Source organism: Cotesia typhae, unplaced genomic scaffold (assembly GCF_013202065.1).
Source record: "Cotesia typhae breed Kobodo isofemale line unplaced genomic scaffold, CoteBio_Ctyphae contig_44, whole genome shotgun sequence".
Lineage (NCBI taxonomy): Eukaryota > Metazoa > Arthropoda > Insecta > Hymenoptera > Braconidae > Cotesia > Cotesia typhae.
In genome coordinates this window covers 117,501-134,428 of record NW_027423753.1, presented here as the reverse complement: position 1 = coordinate 134,428, position 16,928 = coordinate 117,501, and the positions used below count along the sequence as shown (strand labels likewise).

Sequence of the window (16,928 nt, the reverse complement as noted above, 5' to 3'; positions counted from 1 at the left end):
AATATAATATATATATATATATATATATATATATATATATATATATATATATATATATATATATATATATATATATATATATATATATATAAAAAATAAAAAAATCATCATAATTAAAATAATAATACGCATCTATACTACATACATTACATACATTTTATTTAGTTTTTTGGCTGGGCTTTAAGTCAATCCCTTTCAACTACTATGTACAAATACATAAATAATAATTATTGTTATTAATTCATATATATATATATATATATATATATATATATATATATATATATATATATATATATATATATATATATATATATATATATATTCTATATTTATATAATTATCAATTTTATTTAACTCAATTTTTATTATTTAATTATTTAGGTCGGTTATAGTTAAGTCGGTTCAGTCAAAAAAGCTATCGGATGCGTGATAATTATGCAGTTTTTTTTTTTATCTATTTTTAATAAATAAACTGCTCCAGAGCTTTAAATAAAAAAAAAATCCAAAAATTAAAAATAATTATATTATTTTTTTTTTTTGTTTAATTGATTATTGGTTTAAAAAATAAAAAAAATAAGTAATGGATATTGTGGCCAAAAGTATTGTTGTCTGCATAATTATTGTTGGGAGATTAATAAAATATTATTAATTAACATGATCCATCAGATGACAATATTATACCTCTTAAAACTGTACACTAATTACAAGACATTAGTCTGCTTATTGTCGGGTCACAATCATTTATTTAAACGATCATTCAGCCTCAGAGGCTGCCTCAGATCTCGATCACACTCGCGGGGATTTATTCCCGGGTTCGCTGGGGTGTGGCGATCTCTGCTCCGAGTGCGAGGACACTGATGACGATGGCGATACTTCCGACGGTGTCATCAGTCCCCCACTGTTGTTGTTGTTATTATTATTATTACTATTATTAGCATTACTACTATTATTATTAGTATTATTATTATTATTATTATTATTATTATTATTATTATTATTATTATTATTATTATTATTATTATTATTATTATTATTATTATTACTATTACTAGTACTGCCATTGAGGGGAAAGGGTTTGACAGTGATACTGGTGGATACGGCAGGCGGCGCAGAAGTAAGAATGCCCGCAGGTACTGAATTTGGAGAAAGTCCCAAGCCTCCTAGACTCCTCGAGTAGCTCTCTAAAAAGGCCATGTCTCCGGAGCCAAGCTGGGAGGCTGCACCGTAAAAGTTTCGATAAAAGTCTGGATGAGGCCTGACGTACTGGGACCCTGAAATCGCCGGGTGGATGTGGTGGTGCGGGGGAAATCTATTTGCGAGAGGACTGACGATCTTTCCACCCCCGTGGGAGTTCTGGTACGGACTTCCGAGGCCGGTTAGCGCCCCACTGGAGGGTACTGTTGGTAAAATCGGACTGTCCGCGTCTTTGCTGGCCATATCGGCAAGAGACCAGATCCTCGGCTTGGTGCTGTTCTCCGTCGAGTTTGCGCTGGAGGTGCTTGTCGAGGTCGGAAGATGAATCGGTCCGGTCGGTGAGGTGCTTTCAGGCGAGGGGTGCCTCAGCAGCCGATTGTGCGCGGCCAGATACGCTGGATGCTGAAGCTGAAGCGGGTGTCGGGGAGGCTCTCGCTGGTCATAGAGACACTCGGGGCTGTCGGGGCCACTGTCCGCGCGAGACTCTGACCACTCGCTCTCCTGGATTCTACTCTGGAGGCCACTTCCCGTCGACGGATGCAACAGATCCAGACGATTCGTTGGACGCTCTCCGTCTTCAGACGATCCCGTGCCTGAATCTTTTGAATCTGAAAATTAAAAAAACATTTCTTTTTCGTTAATTTTATTTTTTTTTTTATTTATAAATAATTAAATAAACAAACTCTTACCAAGTCGGTCTTTGTCGTCGACACTCTTGCGACCACTGTCATCATCATCATTGTTGTTATCCTCATCTTCGACTCTATTTCTTGGCTCCCAGGTCATTTTATTTTCCTTCTTGAGCCTTCTCCTGGCATTAGCAAACCACGTAGATACCTGAGTCAATGTCATCTTGGTAATAATGGCAAGCATTATTTTCTCTCCCTTGGTCGGGTATGGATTTTTCTTGTGCTCGTTTAACCAGGCTTTTAAGGTGCTTGTTGTTTCCCGGGTTGCATTTTTTCGTCTCGCGCCATTTAAATCCATTCCATAACTGAAACAAATTATTTATTTCTCCGTTTATTTATCAAAAATTAAAAAATAAAAATAAGTTAACAAGTTAAAATTTTTTTTTTTTTAAACTATCATCGAGTACAACGGATCTTTTTTGGTTCTGATTCGATTTGCTCTCTTATTATTATTATTATTATTATTATTGTATAATATACTCAATAGTCGGCGCGTTTTTCGCTGTTGGGTGTATACTGAGCAATCGACACATACAACAGTAACTAGTAGCGTATAGGACACAGTAGTAGAGCAGAGAGAATATACGACCGTGGCTGTTCCCCGTTCCCGTCCCAGGGGTTGTGCCATGGATAAGTGACAGTTTTATTAATTCCCCATCCCTCATTGTCTGCAACTTCTCGCCTCTCTATACTCTATATCATTCCCTATACCATTACACCATCATACTCTCTACTCTTGTCTCTGCCTTTATTTTCATGCGCGTGAAATGAGAAATAAAGTTCAATAATGTCGCCACTCAAACATCCGTCACTTTAAAAACCATTTATTCTTTAGATTCTTTATTTATTTTCTTTTTTTTTCTTTTATTATTATTTTATATTTTTAATGCTAAATGATTTGATAATTATTATTAAAAGCAATTTTGATTTATTGACAATTATTTTATAATATCTGTAAGAATAATTGTCTAAACAAATATCAGAGGTTTAATAGCTATAAGTATTTGAATTTAAAAAGTTTAATTAATTTACAAGTACAAGTACACCGTACAGTTTAGGGTTTACGGTTTACGGAAAAAATTTAATTTCAATTCTGTCGATTCAGCATCACAAGTTTTTATCTCTGATAGAGCTTTTATTTTTTAGTTTTTTTACTTTTTAGTAATGGGATTCGGAATAAAATAGAAGAGTTTTGAGGGTCTTAGTGTTAATATATAAGTATATATAAGAACTGCTCGGTGGTACTCTATAGTATCTATCTGAAAGTCTTTAACAAGTTCCTCGAGGAAATAAATAGTACCAAATGAGACTGAGGTAAGCGAGAATTCTGAATGAGTAGTGATCCTCCATTCTCCGTCCTCTGAAGCCTCCCGAGGGTCAAGAGGGACTAAAAGTAGACTTCTCAGGGGAAGATACCATATACTATACCGTAGATAACATCTAGAGCTTTTTTTTTCTCTTACTCTTACTTATAGTGGATTTCAAATCACTATAACAGTATTGGATAACTTTACTCAAATTTATAGGGTTTCTCAAATAACTATATTACAGTTATTTATTTGACTGTGAGTATAATAATTTGCTTCTTAAATGATGAAATTAAATTAATTAATAATTTGAAATTTCCTGGCATAAAAAATAATTGAGTTATTGAGTTATTATAAGTGAGCAATTAAACTAATTAATGAAAATAAAGTAAACATTTATTTGTTAGCTGGAAGGTTGAAGATATATATTGTGTATAATTAATCAAATGAAAATCTACTAATTACTTAAAGTTATTATTAGGTTATAAATTATAAAATAAATTTTTTCTTAAATATATTATAAATTAAAAAGTCGAGGATCTATAATATATAAAGGATAATGACATAGAACGCGTAAGTGTAGGGGAGGAAATAGTGGTGGGGCAAATGGCGTTTTGCAGTTATTTTAAAATTCACCCGGGTATGAGTGGAACTACGTCTCCATCTCCTGCTTCTCTGCCTCCTCCCACTAAAATTCCCAACAGGGTGGCGGATTAAAAAATCAGAGTGGAAGCTTGTTTCTCATGATAACAGTCCGGACAACGTCGACTCGACTCGACTCAACTCGACTTTTATTTTTTATTTTATTACTCGACTCTGCTCCAACTCTACTCTTTTAATTCAACTTCTAGCTCCGTCACATTGATTGTTTTTAACGTTTTTTTTTTTTTTTTTTTTTTTTTCATTTTTTTCATTTCTCTCATTTTTCTCATTTTTTTCTTTCTTCTCTTTCTCCTCTAGCATCGTCATATAAGCTATCACGACAAGGCTGAAAATTTTACGACAGTTCCCATCATTCTCAAATAAACTATATGCAAAAAGATAAAGAATTAGCGAATTATTTTCTATGTGAAGCTTTTCATTTTATAAATTCTCAATTCCTCCGCTTTACTTAGCTTTACTTGCTGTTTAATTTTTTTTTTTTTTTTTCCAACCTTTCAAGTTTTATCCTCATTTTGATCATCACCAGAGAATACATATACTGTGAGTTTGCTCAACTACGTGCCATGTATATAAATGTCGCACGCAACTGTAATAGTATCTGTATGTGCCGTTTGAGTGTGAGTAAATGAAAGCAACCCTTTCCTCTGATGCGCGAAAAGCGATCGCATCAACTGGTTGTTTCCATGGCGATTGCTAATCGGGCTGTGCTCGAGCCCGTCCCTCTTGGTACATATCCACCAACCCCTTTTTACTCTCCACCCTACTCGCTACTCGCTACTAGCTACTCACTACTCGGCACTCGGCACTCGGCACTCGCGAATACAAGTAAACCGGTGAGTAGTTTATATCCCGAGCAGTCGTTTTCAGTAGGCAGTATAGTAGACAGTATAGTAGGCAAGTTAAACCACCCAGGAATACTCTCAGAAATCCAACCCCCAAGCACTAAACCACCAAACACCTACTACGACTACTACTACACCGTTTTTTTTTTTTTTTTTTTTTTTTTTTCCCAGGATTTTAATTTGTCATTGGCAATTCTAATATATATATATATACACATACGAATTTAAAATTTACATTCTACAATCTACAATGCTGTGTGTTAAACCGAGGGGTGAGAGATCAAGATGGAGTCTCTGTTATTGAGGGGTTTCGTTACAGGTAAAGTTCAGCTCCGCCTCTTTCGTCGTATTTAAGGGCTTCTTAACCCTTGGATGGGTGGTACTCCCATCCTATCCTGTTACATTTCTGGTTCTGATTAAATAATCGATCCCAATAAACCAGACATGTTTGTTTATTATTTTTATAAATTTTAAATGAGTTGAAATATATAAAATAAAATTTTTGTTGAACTAAAAATATACATAATAATATTTAAATAAGTTTGAGTTTTAAAAAAACTAATTATCAGCTAAACCGTCACAGTATACGTAATAAATGACTTGAAGGAAACATTTGTCATAAATCATAAATCACAACAACAAAAATAGATAAATTTGTTGTGAAACAAATAAGATGAAAAATAGGTATCTAATTTTAAGCATAAACCATTAAATATACACCTAATGAGCATGCTCGCACGCTGTCTAGCTGTCTAACAGTCATGTGTATGATAGTATACTAAAGAATATAATATATATAATAGTAAAACAACGAGTATGCAGATCAGATACCGAGTTATCACTAAATAATTAATAGAAAGGACCTTTTCTCCCTTTGACAACCTTCAAGCTTTAAATACATATAAATATATATATATATATATATATATATATATATATATATATATATATATATATATATATATATATATATATATATATATATATACATATATCAGTTATAACATCATTTGAAATGTATTATATTGTTGTCTGGGATGGGAATGGGGAGCGATGTAGATTGCGCCGTATTGGGAAACACTTGGCTTGCTAATTACTCTGCAATGTGTGTGTCCAATCCCACCACATCAGATCATTAATCATTAATTGTTAATATTATTTAAAATTTTATCAATATACAATGAATTATTGTTTAATGGTAAGTGGGTGAGTCGATATTAATATTATTGTTGCGTTATGTTTGGTCAGCTAATATAACGTATGTAGCATATGTAGCATATATATAGCGGCGTTTAAATTCGTGGTGACACTCTATACATATATGTCGTTATATAGCAGCAACAATGCGCACGTGCATTGTGATACATTATGAATTGTTATTATTATTATTATTATTATTATTATTATTATTATTATTATTATTATTATTATTATTAAAAGTAAAAACTAAAGGAAGAAAGAGTGGTTTGTCGTGGTAGACTCTTGCTGGTCGTGCCTTTCTTATTGTCTACCCTACATGTCCCCGGAAGCAGGGCCAATCCGGCGGAAAGACGGGATCGTTGACCCGCCGCGATCTCGACCTCACCGTAAGTGCATGCCAAACTTGCATTTTAGTTTATTATTTAATAAGTCAGTTGTTCATCTCCCCCAACTCATTCTAATATTTTTTTTTTTTTTTTAACTAATAATAAAATAAATATAGAGATTAAAAAAGTATACTAATGACATCAATGAGTACTATATAAATTTTTATTTTATTTTATTAAAAATTTGAAAATTCAAAGTCACGGATTTACGTAACCAATCATCAACCATAAAATAAAAATATCTATATATATATATATATATATATATTACGAGTACCGAAAGTCCAAAAGACATTGTAAACTCAACGGAAACACCACGGCGGAATATATTATAATAATTATAATAAACTCACGTAATCAAGCTGTTCTCAATTTACTAAAATTCCGTTGTAAAACAATAGTATTATATTATTTTTATAAATTTGTTGGAGATTTATTTAGACGCTGAGGCCGGCCTTTGATACGGATAATGAGTAATTTATATACTCATTATAAATAAATTTGAGTTTATAATAAATCCACGAATAAATTTTATTTACTTCGTTGCCCCAATAATTAAACTCATTACCATTATTATAATTATTCCATGCTAATTGCGTTAATTATGTTAACTAACAAGTAACAAGCAAAAAACAACAACAGTAATACATATACTTACGTATATATATAGCTGTATTTATAATATATCATTAATATTTTTTTTTTTTTTTTTTTTAATTTTATAATCAAACAGGGGATTCTCATTTCTTTTTTAAATGAAACAAGTCCAGAAATAGAAAATTATTTTTGGTTGTGTATTATTAAGAATCGGATCACGTAGTACGTGCAATGATGTGTAGTCGCAGTTAGTCACGTTTATTATATAGTCACTCTTACTCTGTTGGGCCACCAACCACTCAGATATTATTACTTACAATTGATATATGTAATGCATAAAATGACGACATCACTATTGTATTAAATAGACAATACTCGCTAAATCGAGTAAGTTATGTTTGCAAGCATATATACACATACATATAGGACAAAATTTCGATGTAGTTCTCTTGAAAGAATAATAAAAAAAAAAGAATATGATGTACATATGGGGATATATATGTGATATGTGACGCACTTCCGGCATGTACTGCTGATTTAAATGCAAGGAAACGATCAAGTACTACAGCTTGCTTAAGTACGATATTATATGTACGTTTCGATCTGGACGCGAGCCGTCGGTTACTTTGTTTCGTTCGACTGCATCTGCATTATTATTTTAAATAACCAAGTGTTTTCCGACGAATATCAATTAATAATTTATAAAATATATAATAAAAAATAAATAATAAAAAATGATGTAGGCATTTAAAAATATCCCGATCGTGATAATAAATTCATCTCTGGTGATATATAATCACGACGTACTAAAGTAACGACAAAATTGATTTATACACGACCTTTTACCGTCTACTGTAGTCTCTGTATATGATTATAATTATACTATAAACGACAGACGTTGAGTTTTTAAATAATAACGCTATATAATTAATATTATTATTAATGTTACCCACACACTCCAAGTTAGGTGTGTACGTAGACAGCCGAATATTAAAAGGCTCTTTAGAATTGTCAGTTAAATATAGTAGTTATGATAGTTACTGGTATGTTATTATATTATATGTCCAAGACGACAATAATCTAAATGGTATCGCGGTTGCCACGGTACGGGTCACCCCAGCGCTAATTTATTACAATGTTTACGTGTTAACTCATCAATAATACTTTATCTGTCGGATATAACCAGGGAAAAACTTGGTTAAATATATATATATATATATATATATATATATATATATATATATATATATATATATATATATATATATATATATAAAATTATTATGTCGACATATCATGAATAAAATACCAATTCAACAGTATATTATAATGATAGACAGATAATTTTAACCTCTGACCCTATAACTTAATGATAACTAAATAGATTAATGTACACTGTCGTTGTCGTCTGTAATAATATATATATATAATATAGACGTTTATCTATTTTTTATTGTCATTTATTTATTAATATTGATAATCAATCGAATTATTTTTACTCAACAAGAGGAAAAGATATTGCTAGTAGAATATTTAAATAATTTAAATCTATAAATTCTGCTATAATTTATTCGAGAATAATATGACACAAGAAAATAGATAATTGAGTCATGAATAACTTACCCGTTGAAGGGATAACTGGCAAATGCTGCTGCATCATAAGGATGATATACTGCTGGATATGGCCAACCCGCTGCACCCGCGCTTAGATTCTCTTTCAAATCCAAACCTGCTGCCTGAAATATTATTATCATCAATAATATTTAAACCTTTTTTAATCTCTTTGGTTAATTTTATTTTTAATATTAACGTTTGATCGACTAAACCATCAAATTGATAAACTAATTGAAAAAAAAAAAAAAAAAAAAAAAAAAAAAAAAAAAAAAGTTTTTTTTTCTTTGATAAATAGTAAAAGAATGGCGAAAAAAAAATAACACCAGGCAAAGCAAAGGTGAGCCACGTGATCAATCATCTTGTCATATTTTCTTTTTTATTAAAAGATTGATATGTATTGATCGATACAAGTATACTATAAAACTATAAAACTATAAAACTGTTTGTCAGATAACTAAAATAGTTGTCGCAAGCAATAATAAGTTTATTCACAGACTCGGTAGTAATAGTAAATAATTTTATTAATTTTAAAAGAGCGATAGCTTGAGGCTTTTATCTAGTATTTAAAAAAAATAAAATATGAGATAATTAATTTATTATCAACTTATAAATATTTAGGTCATGTCATAAAATAATTTTTACACTTGGAAATAATAATTGTCAGTCTGTTCTGGTACATATAATGAGTAAGTAAATAAATAAATACCAAAACGGTGTGTGGTCCGATGATAATGATGATGATGATAATAATAAATGGAATCAGTCAATAATGATAATAATAATAATAATACGTACGGTAGGAGAATAAAAAGGAGTTTGTTCGGCCCCAAGAGCTGGAAAGTATGCGGCCATACCCTCGGAGGCTACTGCTGCGGCTGCTGCGGCATACGGTGTGCTGTACATTGAAAGAGCTGCAGGTGTGATTCCACCGAGGCGCTGGTACCCTGCACCCAAAAGCTCGTACTGACAGGAGCAGATCGATTGGCCAGTCACCGGGTCCGTAAAAATAGGACGACCAGTGTCACAGCACCGACCACTCGGTGGCCCCGACGGCGGAGGTCCATGCGGCTGCTGATGCTGAGACGAGGGACTAACCGAGCTGGTTGGGCTCCCGGCTGCTGGTCGGATTATCGCGCTGGTTACAGCCATCCTCGCTACGCTCGACAGAGGCGTCGTCAAGGGGTGGTTTTCGCTTCCACCGGTTGATGAAACTCCACTACTACCGGTCAACAGAGACCCTGAAGCTGGAGAGGGTGAAGATGACGCTAACGCTCCACTTACTGTTACGGGACACTGAAATAATAAAAATAATAAAATTCTATTAGCTTAAAATATTTTATTGAGATTGTAGAAGGTCATTCACATAACAGTAAACATATGCTCAATAATCGGTTTGAGTGTTGGCCACTGGCGACTATAGCGATAATCTTTTCTTGGGGATCTTGTACCGCCAACCGCCTTATAGTATTATTCAGACTGGTATTGTCGATATACAACTCGGCAAAGTTTCATTTTGTTCACCTTTACCATCTCTTGTCTCACCAACAATAATCTATACTATGTATCCTAACTCCTTACTCCCTCTTCCCCTTATACTCTCATACCAATATAACAACCGGTATAGCTCGGATAGTCGGCAGATACTTTTAAACATATATATATATATATATATATATATATATATATATATATATATATATATATATATATATATATATTTGTGTATGCAAAAAGAAAGATTAACGCGGGAGCTAAAATATAATCGGAGATCGGCAAAATACACAAGTGAGAAATACAGTTGTATGAGTCGAATAATCGCGGTTGGGTTTATTTTATATTATACCTTGCACTAACCATATCCACCAAGTATATTCAACCAGATCCAAGAAGCAGTACCACCAGTACTACCAGTACCAAAGAAGAGTATGTATATACAACAGGCGACGACAACCAGTTGAGAGCGAAGAGAGTAGAGCCACGATGGAATCGTGAGGTGTAACTCAACTGGCTACCACCAAAGGCCCGAGAATTATGGCCTACAGGTCATACCAAACACGCTTCGTCGTTTAACCTCTTCCTCTTCTTCTTCTTCTTCTTCTTCTTCTTCTTCTTCTACTTTTTATTATATATATATATATATATATATATATATATATATATATATATATATATATATATATATATATATATATATATATATTCATATGTAGCTTCTAGCTCATCGCTGGTTGCTGACTGGCGACTACAAAGTTTTGCTGATATCCTCGAATACCTGACACTACTCGCCGGATACGTCTTCCTGCGGTGAATTCCATGAGCCGACGATTAGAAAGAACGACCCGAGCAGTACAGTATACGGGGTACTTTACAGTATTAAACAAGAAAATTAATTTTTTCAATTTTCCCTTATATTTTTCCACCCTTTATCCTATAACTGATAAAGCTTGCCTTGATGGTTTTATTTATTATTTTTATTATTTTTATTATTTTTATTAAGAGTCGGGAGTGCAATGCATGCATGTACATCAGCACTTACAGCAGCTTACTGAGTTAGGTGTCGAGACGAGGATAAAAGAGAGAAGAAAAAAGATAGTCGACTTTTATATTTTATTGCGCCTTTTCACACACAGCGTTACGTGATAACTCGACGGCGTTTTTTCATCAGACACTCAGGCAAGACACGGCATTTTCTTCGAACCATTTGAATTTATAATCTATCGGTTTTTCTTATATTTGCCCTTGTGTGCACACCATCACTTGTTTTACATTTAAATTCATCGATTCTTGTAAAATATAAAATATAAAATATAAATTCAGGAGGAATCTTTACACATACTTTTAATTTAATGAATAATCATTTCTTAGATTTGTGCAAAAGAGTACAAAATTATTTTTAGTCGTTGACCAACTGCTAATTCGCAACAATGTAATAACATTAAGTAAAGATATATCTAAGAGAAGAAGATGAAGAAGAAGAGTTGTGGTTATACTATATAATTATGTAGCAGTCAGAATGAATGAATATTACTTTTTATAAATAAAAGTAAAAGTGTCTTATAAGTATATGTATAGATGTATACATGGAATTATGCACCTCGTATCTATATACCCGTGGCATTTAATTCCGCGTGTTGTCAAGAGCAGCTGCGTAGTAAGCGACAAGCATCAGCGCCTGTCAGAGTTTTATGTTGACCAGTTTCTTCGAGTAGTTAAATCCACAAATAACAAATACATTGTTACGTGCATCGAATATTGGATATTGAATCGGATTTGATCAGGCCCGGTTTTTACCATTAAAAATATAATATATTATAAATTAAACTACAGCTTAAATTCGTTAAAGTAATATAGAGTACACCAACATTATATATATTTTTAATACACATTAATGTTATATCTGCTCCTATCGGTGTATAAAATAATAAGGACCTATTCAACCAGCGTAATCAATATGACGCACGATTTATATGGCCTTGATTAACATCACGTAAAGCTAATAAATAATATATATATATATATATATATATATATATATATATATATATATATATATATATATATATATATATAATAATAATAATAATAATAATAATAATAATAATAATAATAATAATAAAATATTAATCCATTATGCAAGCATGCTAATAAGGCAATGGTATTATAATCCTGTAGTTTATATATAATCGTGTACCCAAATTCTCTTCTCTCTTTTGCTTTTAATCTTTAGTGTGTGAGTCCACTTTTTTTAAATATCTATTTATCTGGATCAAAATTTTATAGATTATTATTATACGAAAAATAAAAAGATGAGGATTATTTTGTCACCGGTTATTTATTAATTATTTATAGCTGATAAGCTGGTATTGATTGATTGATTTTTTTTTTTTTTTTTATGGACAAAAGATAAGAAATGCTGGATTTGATTGATTATAACTTTGGTTTTACATATGAAATCATAGATACTGAAAAAAATAAAAAAAAATATATATATATATATAAATTCAAAGTCGTGATTTTTGAGAATTTATGATAATTAATATTAAGCTATAGATTAAAAGATTGTAAAATTTAATTGATGATGATGATGATAGAATAAAACTGAAATCAAACTAAAAAAATTCAATTGTAAAATAAATCCATTAGGAAGGTCGGGAGTCTCTCTATGAAATTTCTCATAGAGAAAAAAAAAACGGAATTTCCATGGTAACTTATAAAATTGATAACCAGGATTATTTATTAAATAATAGGCCCAATGTTATATACAAAGCTCTGTTTGTAACATTAAAGATATTACAGTGATATGTAAATATAAGAGTGTCGCAATAATGGTGTCATAATTGTAACGGGCATTGGTGTATTATAAAGAGCCTTGACAATTTATAATAAATTGGAAAAAGAATATGCGAAGCGGCTTATCCTGTAGACACAGATGCGCCGCAATGTTTGCAGCCGGAACATTTGTCACGCGTGTCCTGCAACTCTGAGAGGTAAAAGGGACCGGTTTACTTTCCATTCTATATATCTTTCTCTTTATTTTCGTTCTCACTTTAATACATATAACGAGAGAAGTAAGGTAAGGTAAGGTAAGGTAAAGCTCAAGTAAGCAAGAGCACAAAAATATATATATCCAATATAAATATAATATGTCGGGTAGGTAAAGCCAAAGCCAAAGCCAATAGTATGTATACAGTATAGGTTATATTGTTGTCTTTTTGTTCGGATCGTCATCGTACGGTTTGTCGCTTTTTGTGTATACCGATAATGCCCTCTTTGCTCTCTTTGCTCTCTTTGCAACCAGGCCCAGCCAAACAAATATTTACTCCCGAGCAGATTGATGGACCGTCCTGTGTGCTTAGGCCGTCAAAGGTACTTACTTATGTTCCCACACGTTATTTTGCCCTTTACCACTCTACAAAATCCACACACTGAATAAATCCCTTTTTCTTTTTCCTTCTCATTTATAATTTTCTATTCATCTCCTTATACTATCCAAAAAAAAAAAAAAAAAAAAAAATTCAAAATCCAACAATCCACACACACACACACACACACACACACACACACACACACACACACACACACACACACACACACACACACACACACACACACACACACACACACACTATATATCCGACACCCAAACGCTAAGGCTTCGACGATTAATATCCGCTGTAACTTTAATCACACTCTCAATCTCCGCTACAACAGACTAAAACACTAAACTATCCTACATTTTGTATTTTGTTTGGGTTATATAGGTATACAGTAAACTTTTTTTATCCTCTTAAACTTAAACTTAAACTTTCACCTTTCTTGACGTGGATAAACCTAAAACCGTCAAATGTCATCGCTTGACAAATATTTCTCCGAAAAGTTTTTTATTTCGGAAATATTGAGTTTACTCTACTACAATCTTTGTTGTTATATATAAAATGAATAGCCTCTTTGTAGCTCCAAATTAATGGGCTATTAAATTAAATTGATTGTATTTATATATTATATACATATTCTTTTAAGTGGATTTTTATTTATTTTATGGGAATGCATCCTCATTAAACTTTTTCAACAATCAAAAATTATTTTTATACTCTAAAATAAAATTTAATTTTCTGTATTAATAAAAAAAATAAATATTTAATTTATGACAAAAATTATTTATTCTTTCACCACTCGCAAAATAACCATGTTCTGCATTTGAGTGGATCCGGCCCCCATCTGTGAATAGTATATATCTCTGTAGTACTAAATTTATAAATTTTAACACCAGAGTTTACAAAAAAAAATCAAATGAACTAAAGACAGATTGGTAGAGAGATGTTTTAGTATATATATATATATATATATATATATATATATATATATATATATATATATATATATATATATATATATATATATATATATATATATATATATATATATATATATACGCCATGTCACACGATACTAACGATTCTTGGTACAAAAAAGATAAACGACTTTAGTTATGTATATCAAAAGACAAGAGTACTCCGTGATGTACGTAGCGACATATAACATAGCGAACAAGAGTAAAATAGTGGAATCTACATCCGGCATTTGTTTTAAGCTATATACCGGTAAATAATATTCTCCGAAATGTAATATTATTGAATTTAAAAAATTTTTCAATTCTAATAATATATCAGTGCATAAATATATAAATATTAATGTACAGTCTGTAGACCTCTGCTACATTTTATTTGATTAAATATGAGCCTGTTTATTAAATTAAAAAAAAAAAAAAAAACAATAACATCAGCTACAATGTTAATATATATAAAGAGATATTTTATAAATATAATACATTGTAATATTAAGATTTTAGATAAGATGAATAATGTATATAATGTATGAATAATGTGGTGGGTGTTTATTTTATTAAATACAAGCTAACTATGCACTGAGACATTTAATCGCGAGTTAACAGACATGGATAACACTTACATTGTATGGGATGATTTTGAGTAGAGCCTGAAATCTGAGCACCGGAAATGCCGAGAACTCGTACTGTCAACATATTAATGCGTGTGCGTTTTGTAATCGAGTAGAGTGGATATATCACTATTATTATTATTATTATTATTTTTATGTTAGTTATATTCTAAAAATTTTTACCCAACCTAAAATGCCTATAATATTTTAGATTATTTATATTGCACTGCCCAATCTTTAGATTAAAACAATCTTCCATAATTAATAATATCTAAATACATAATTATTCACTACCGTTACAATCTTAGTTTATTGAGTCAGCGTTAATTGTTGTATGTAAGCATACACTACTGCTTATTAAATTACTTTTCATTCATAAATTTTTTTGTCTCCTCTTGAGTTTATATCAATGCTGACAACTTATTTTTTTGTCAATGCTCTCTTATTTTTTATTTTACATTTTTTTTTTTTTTTTTTTTTTTTTTTTTTTGACAATTTATCACAGATAAAATATAATAATTATTTTTATTATCATTCTAATCACAAAGAATTTCTCAGATCTACTATAATTAATTGTAATATTTTTAATATCATTTATTATTTATTGTATAAATTAAATAATTTGTATAATATTATTAGAAAAAAAATAAATAAAATTTTCTTTACTAATAAAAAATTACTCGTTTAAAAAAAAATATCAATTAATTATAACCCTTCATTTAAATATTAAATCGGGAAAATAAAGAAAAAGTTTATAAAATAAAATACAGAAATAAATCCACCGTATAAATTTTAAGCAACATAAAAATTATATTCCAGAATATAAATCTTTTGAATAATTAATTGCATGAATCGAAACTATAAAAGAAAAAAAAAAAATTGAATTATTTAAACGAATGAAAAGTTATTTAATAAAAAGTTATAAATATATATTCATCGACATTAGTATATCTAGTTACTTAAAATATCTCTTTATATATCAATAACCTCTATTAAAAGTATAATATAAAATATGTACGTGTGTCTACATTTAAATACAAGTTTGAGAACATTTATTAAAAACCCAATCAGGCAAATTGTCATTTAATTGACGTAAATGATATATATATATATATATATATATATATATATATATATATATATATATATATATATATATATATATATATATATAATATTGAATTTTTTCGCTTATTAAATGTCTAATAGTTTAATAAAGTATTAAAATAATGATGATAATAATAATATGTAATATATGTAAGTAATGATAATAAATACAATTAAAAAGAGTATATATATATATATATATATATATATATTTAAAATGCGTTACAATTGCTCGGTAGCGTTTAAACTTATTAACATGTAAGGACAATACATGCATAATATAAGGGACACGTGATCATTGTCCCTGAGTTGCCAATAAAGGTGTGGGTTCAACAGGCGGCTATTGCAACAATATGTATTACTATATATATATATATATATATATATATATATATATATATATATATATATATATATATATATATATATATATATATACATGTAGATACAGTTTACACTCAGTTTATATATTCTATAAATGTATAAGTACCGCATGTGTCGAATATTGCGAATATTGCGAGCTAATACGGACAATTGAATTATTATTACATACCGAATTAAATATTTATAGATGCAGTGTTAATTTTTTTTTCTTTAACAAGTACTCTTGTTTCTTCGACTATTATCTTATTTATTTTTGATTGTGAGAAAAATTTTTTAATAAATAATTGCATTTTTTTTTTTTTTTTTTTTTCAACTAACTGATTTATTTTTTGAGGTTTCAAAATATATCTAATCTTACTATTAGATTAAATATTTACAAAAAATCTAATCAATCCACTATTTATTATTAATAATACGTAAAACTATTTTATGTCTGGTTATAACAAAAATAGATGACTCTATTTTAATGAATAAGCATTTAAATTA

General features: G+C 30.2%; 1 protein-coding gene across 1 annotated transcript in view; it reads right to left on the bottom strand.

Annotated features, from left to right (window-relative positions):
• Positions 1-298: 298 nt before the first annotated feature.
• Positions 299-16,928, bottom strand: part of Mirr (iroquois-class homeodomain protein mirror) — a 17,606-nt gene continuing 976 nt past the window's right edge. Inside the window, exons 2-5 of the mRNA XM_074245103.1 lie at positions 9,291-9,788; positions 8,505-8,617; positions 1,887-2,191; positions 299-1,805 (exon numbers count right to left, since the gene is read on the bottom strand). Of these exons, the coding sequence (XP_074101204.1) occupies positions 790-1,805; positions 1,887-2,191; positions 8,505-8,617; positions 9,291-9,788 (1,932 nt within the window). The 3' untranslated portion in view covers positions 299-789. The remainder of the gene's footprint in view (positions 1,806-1,886; positions 2,192-8,504; positions 8,618-9,290; positions 9,789-16,928) is intronic.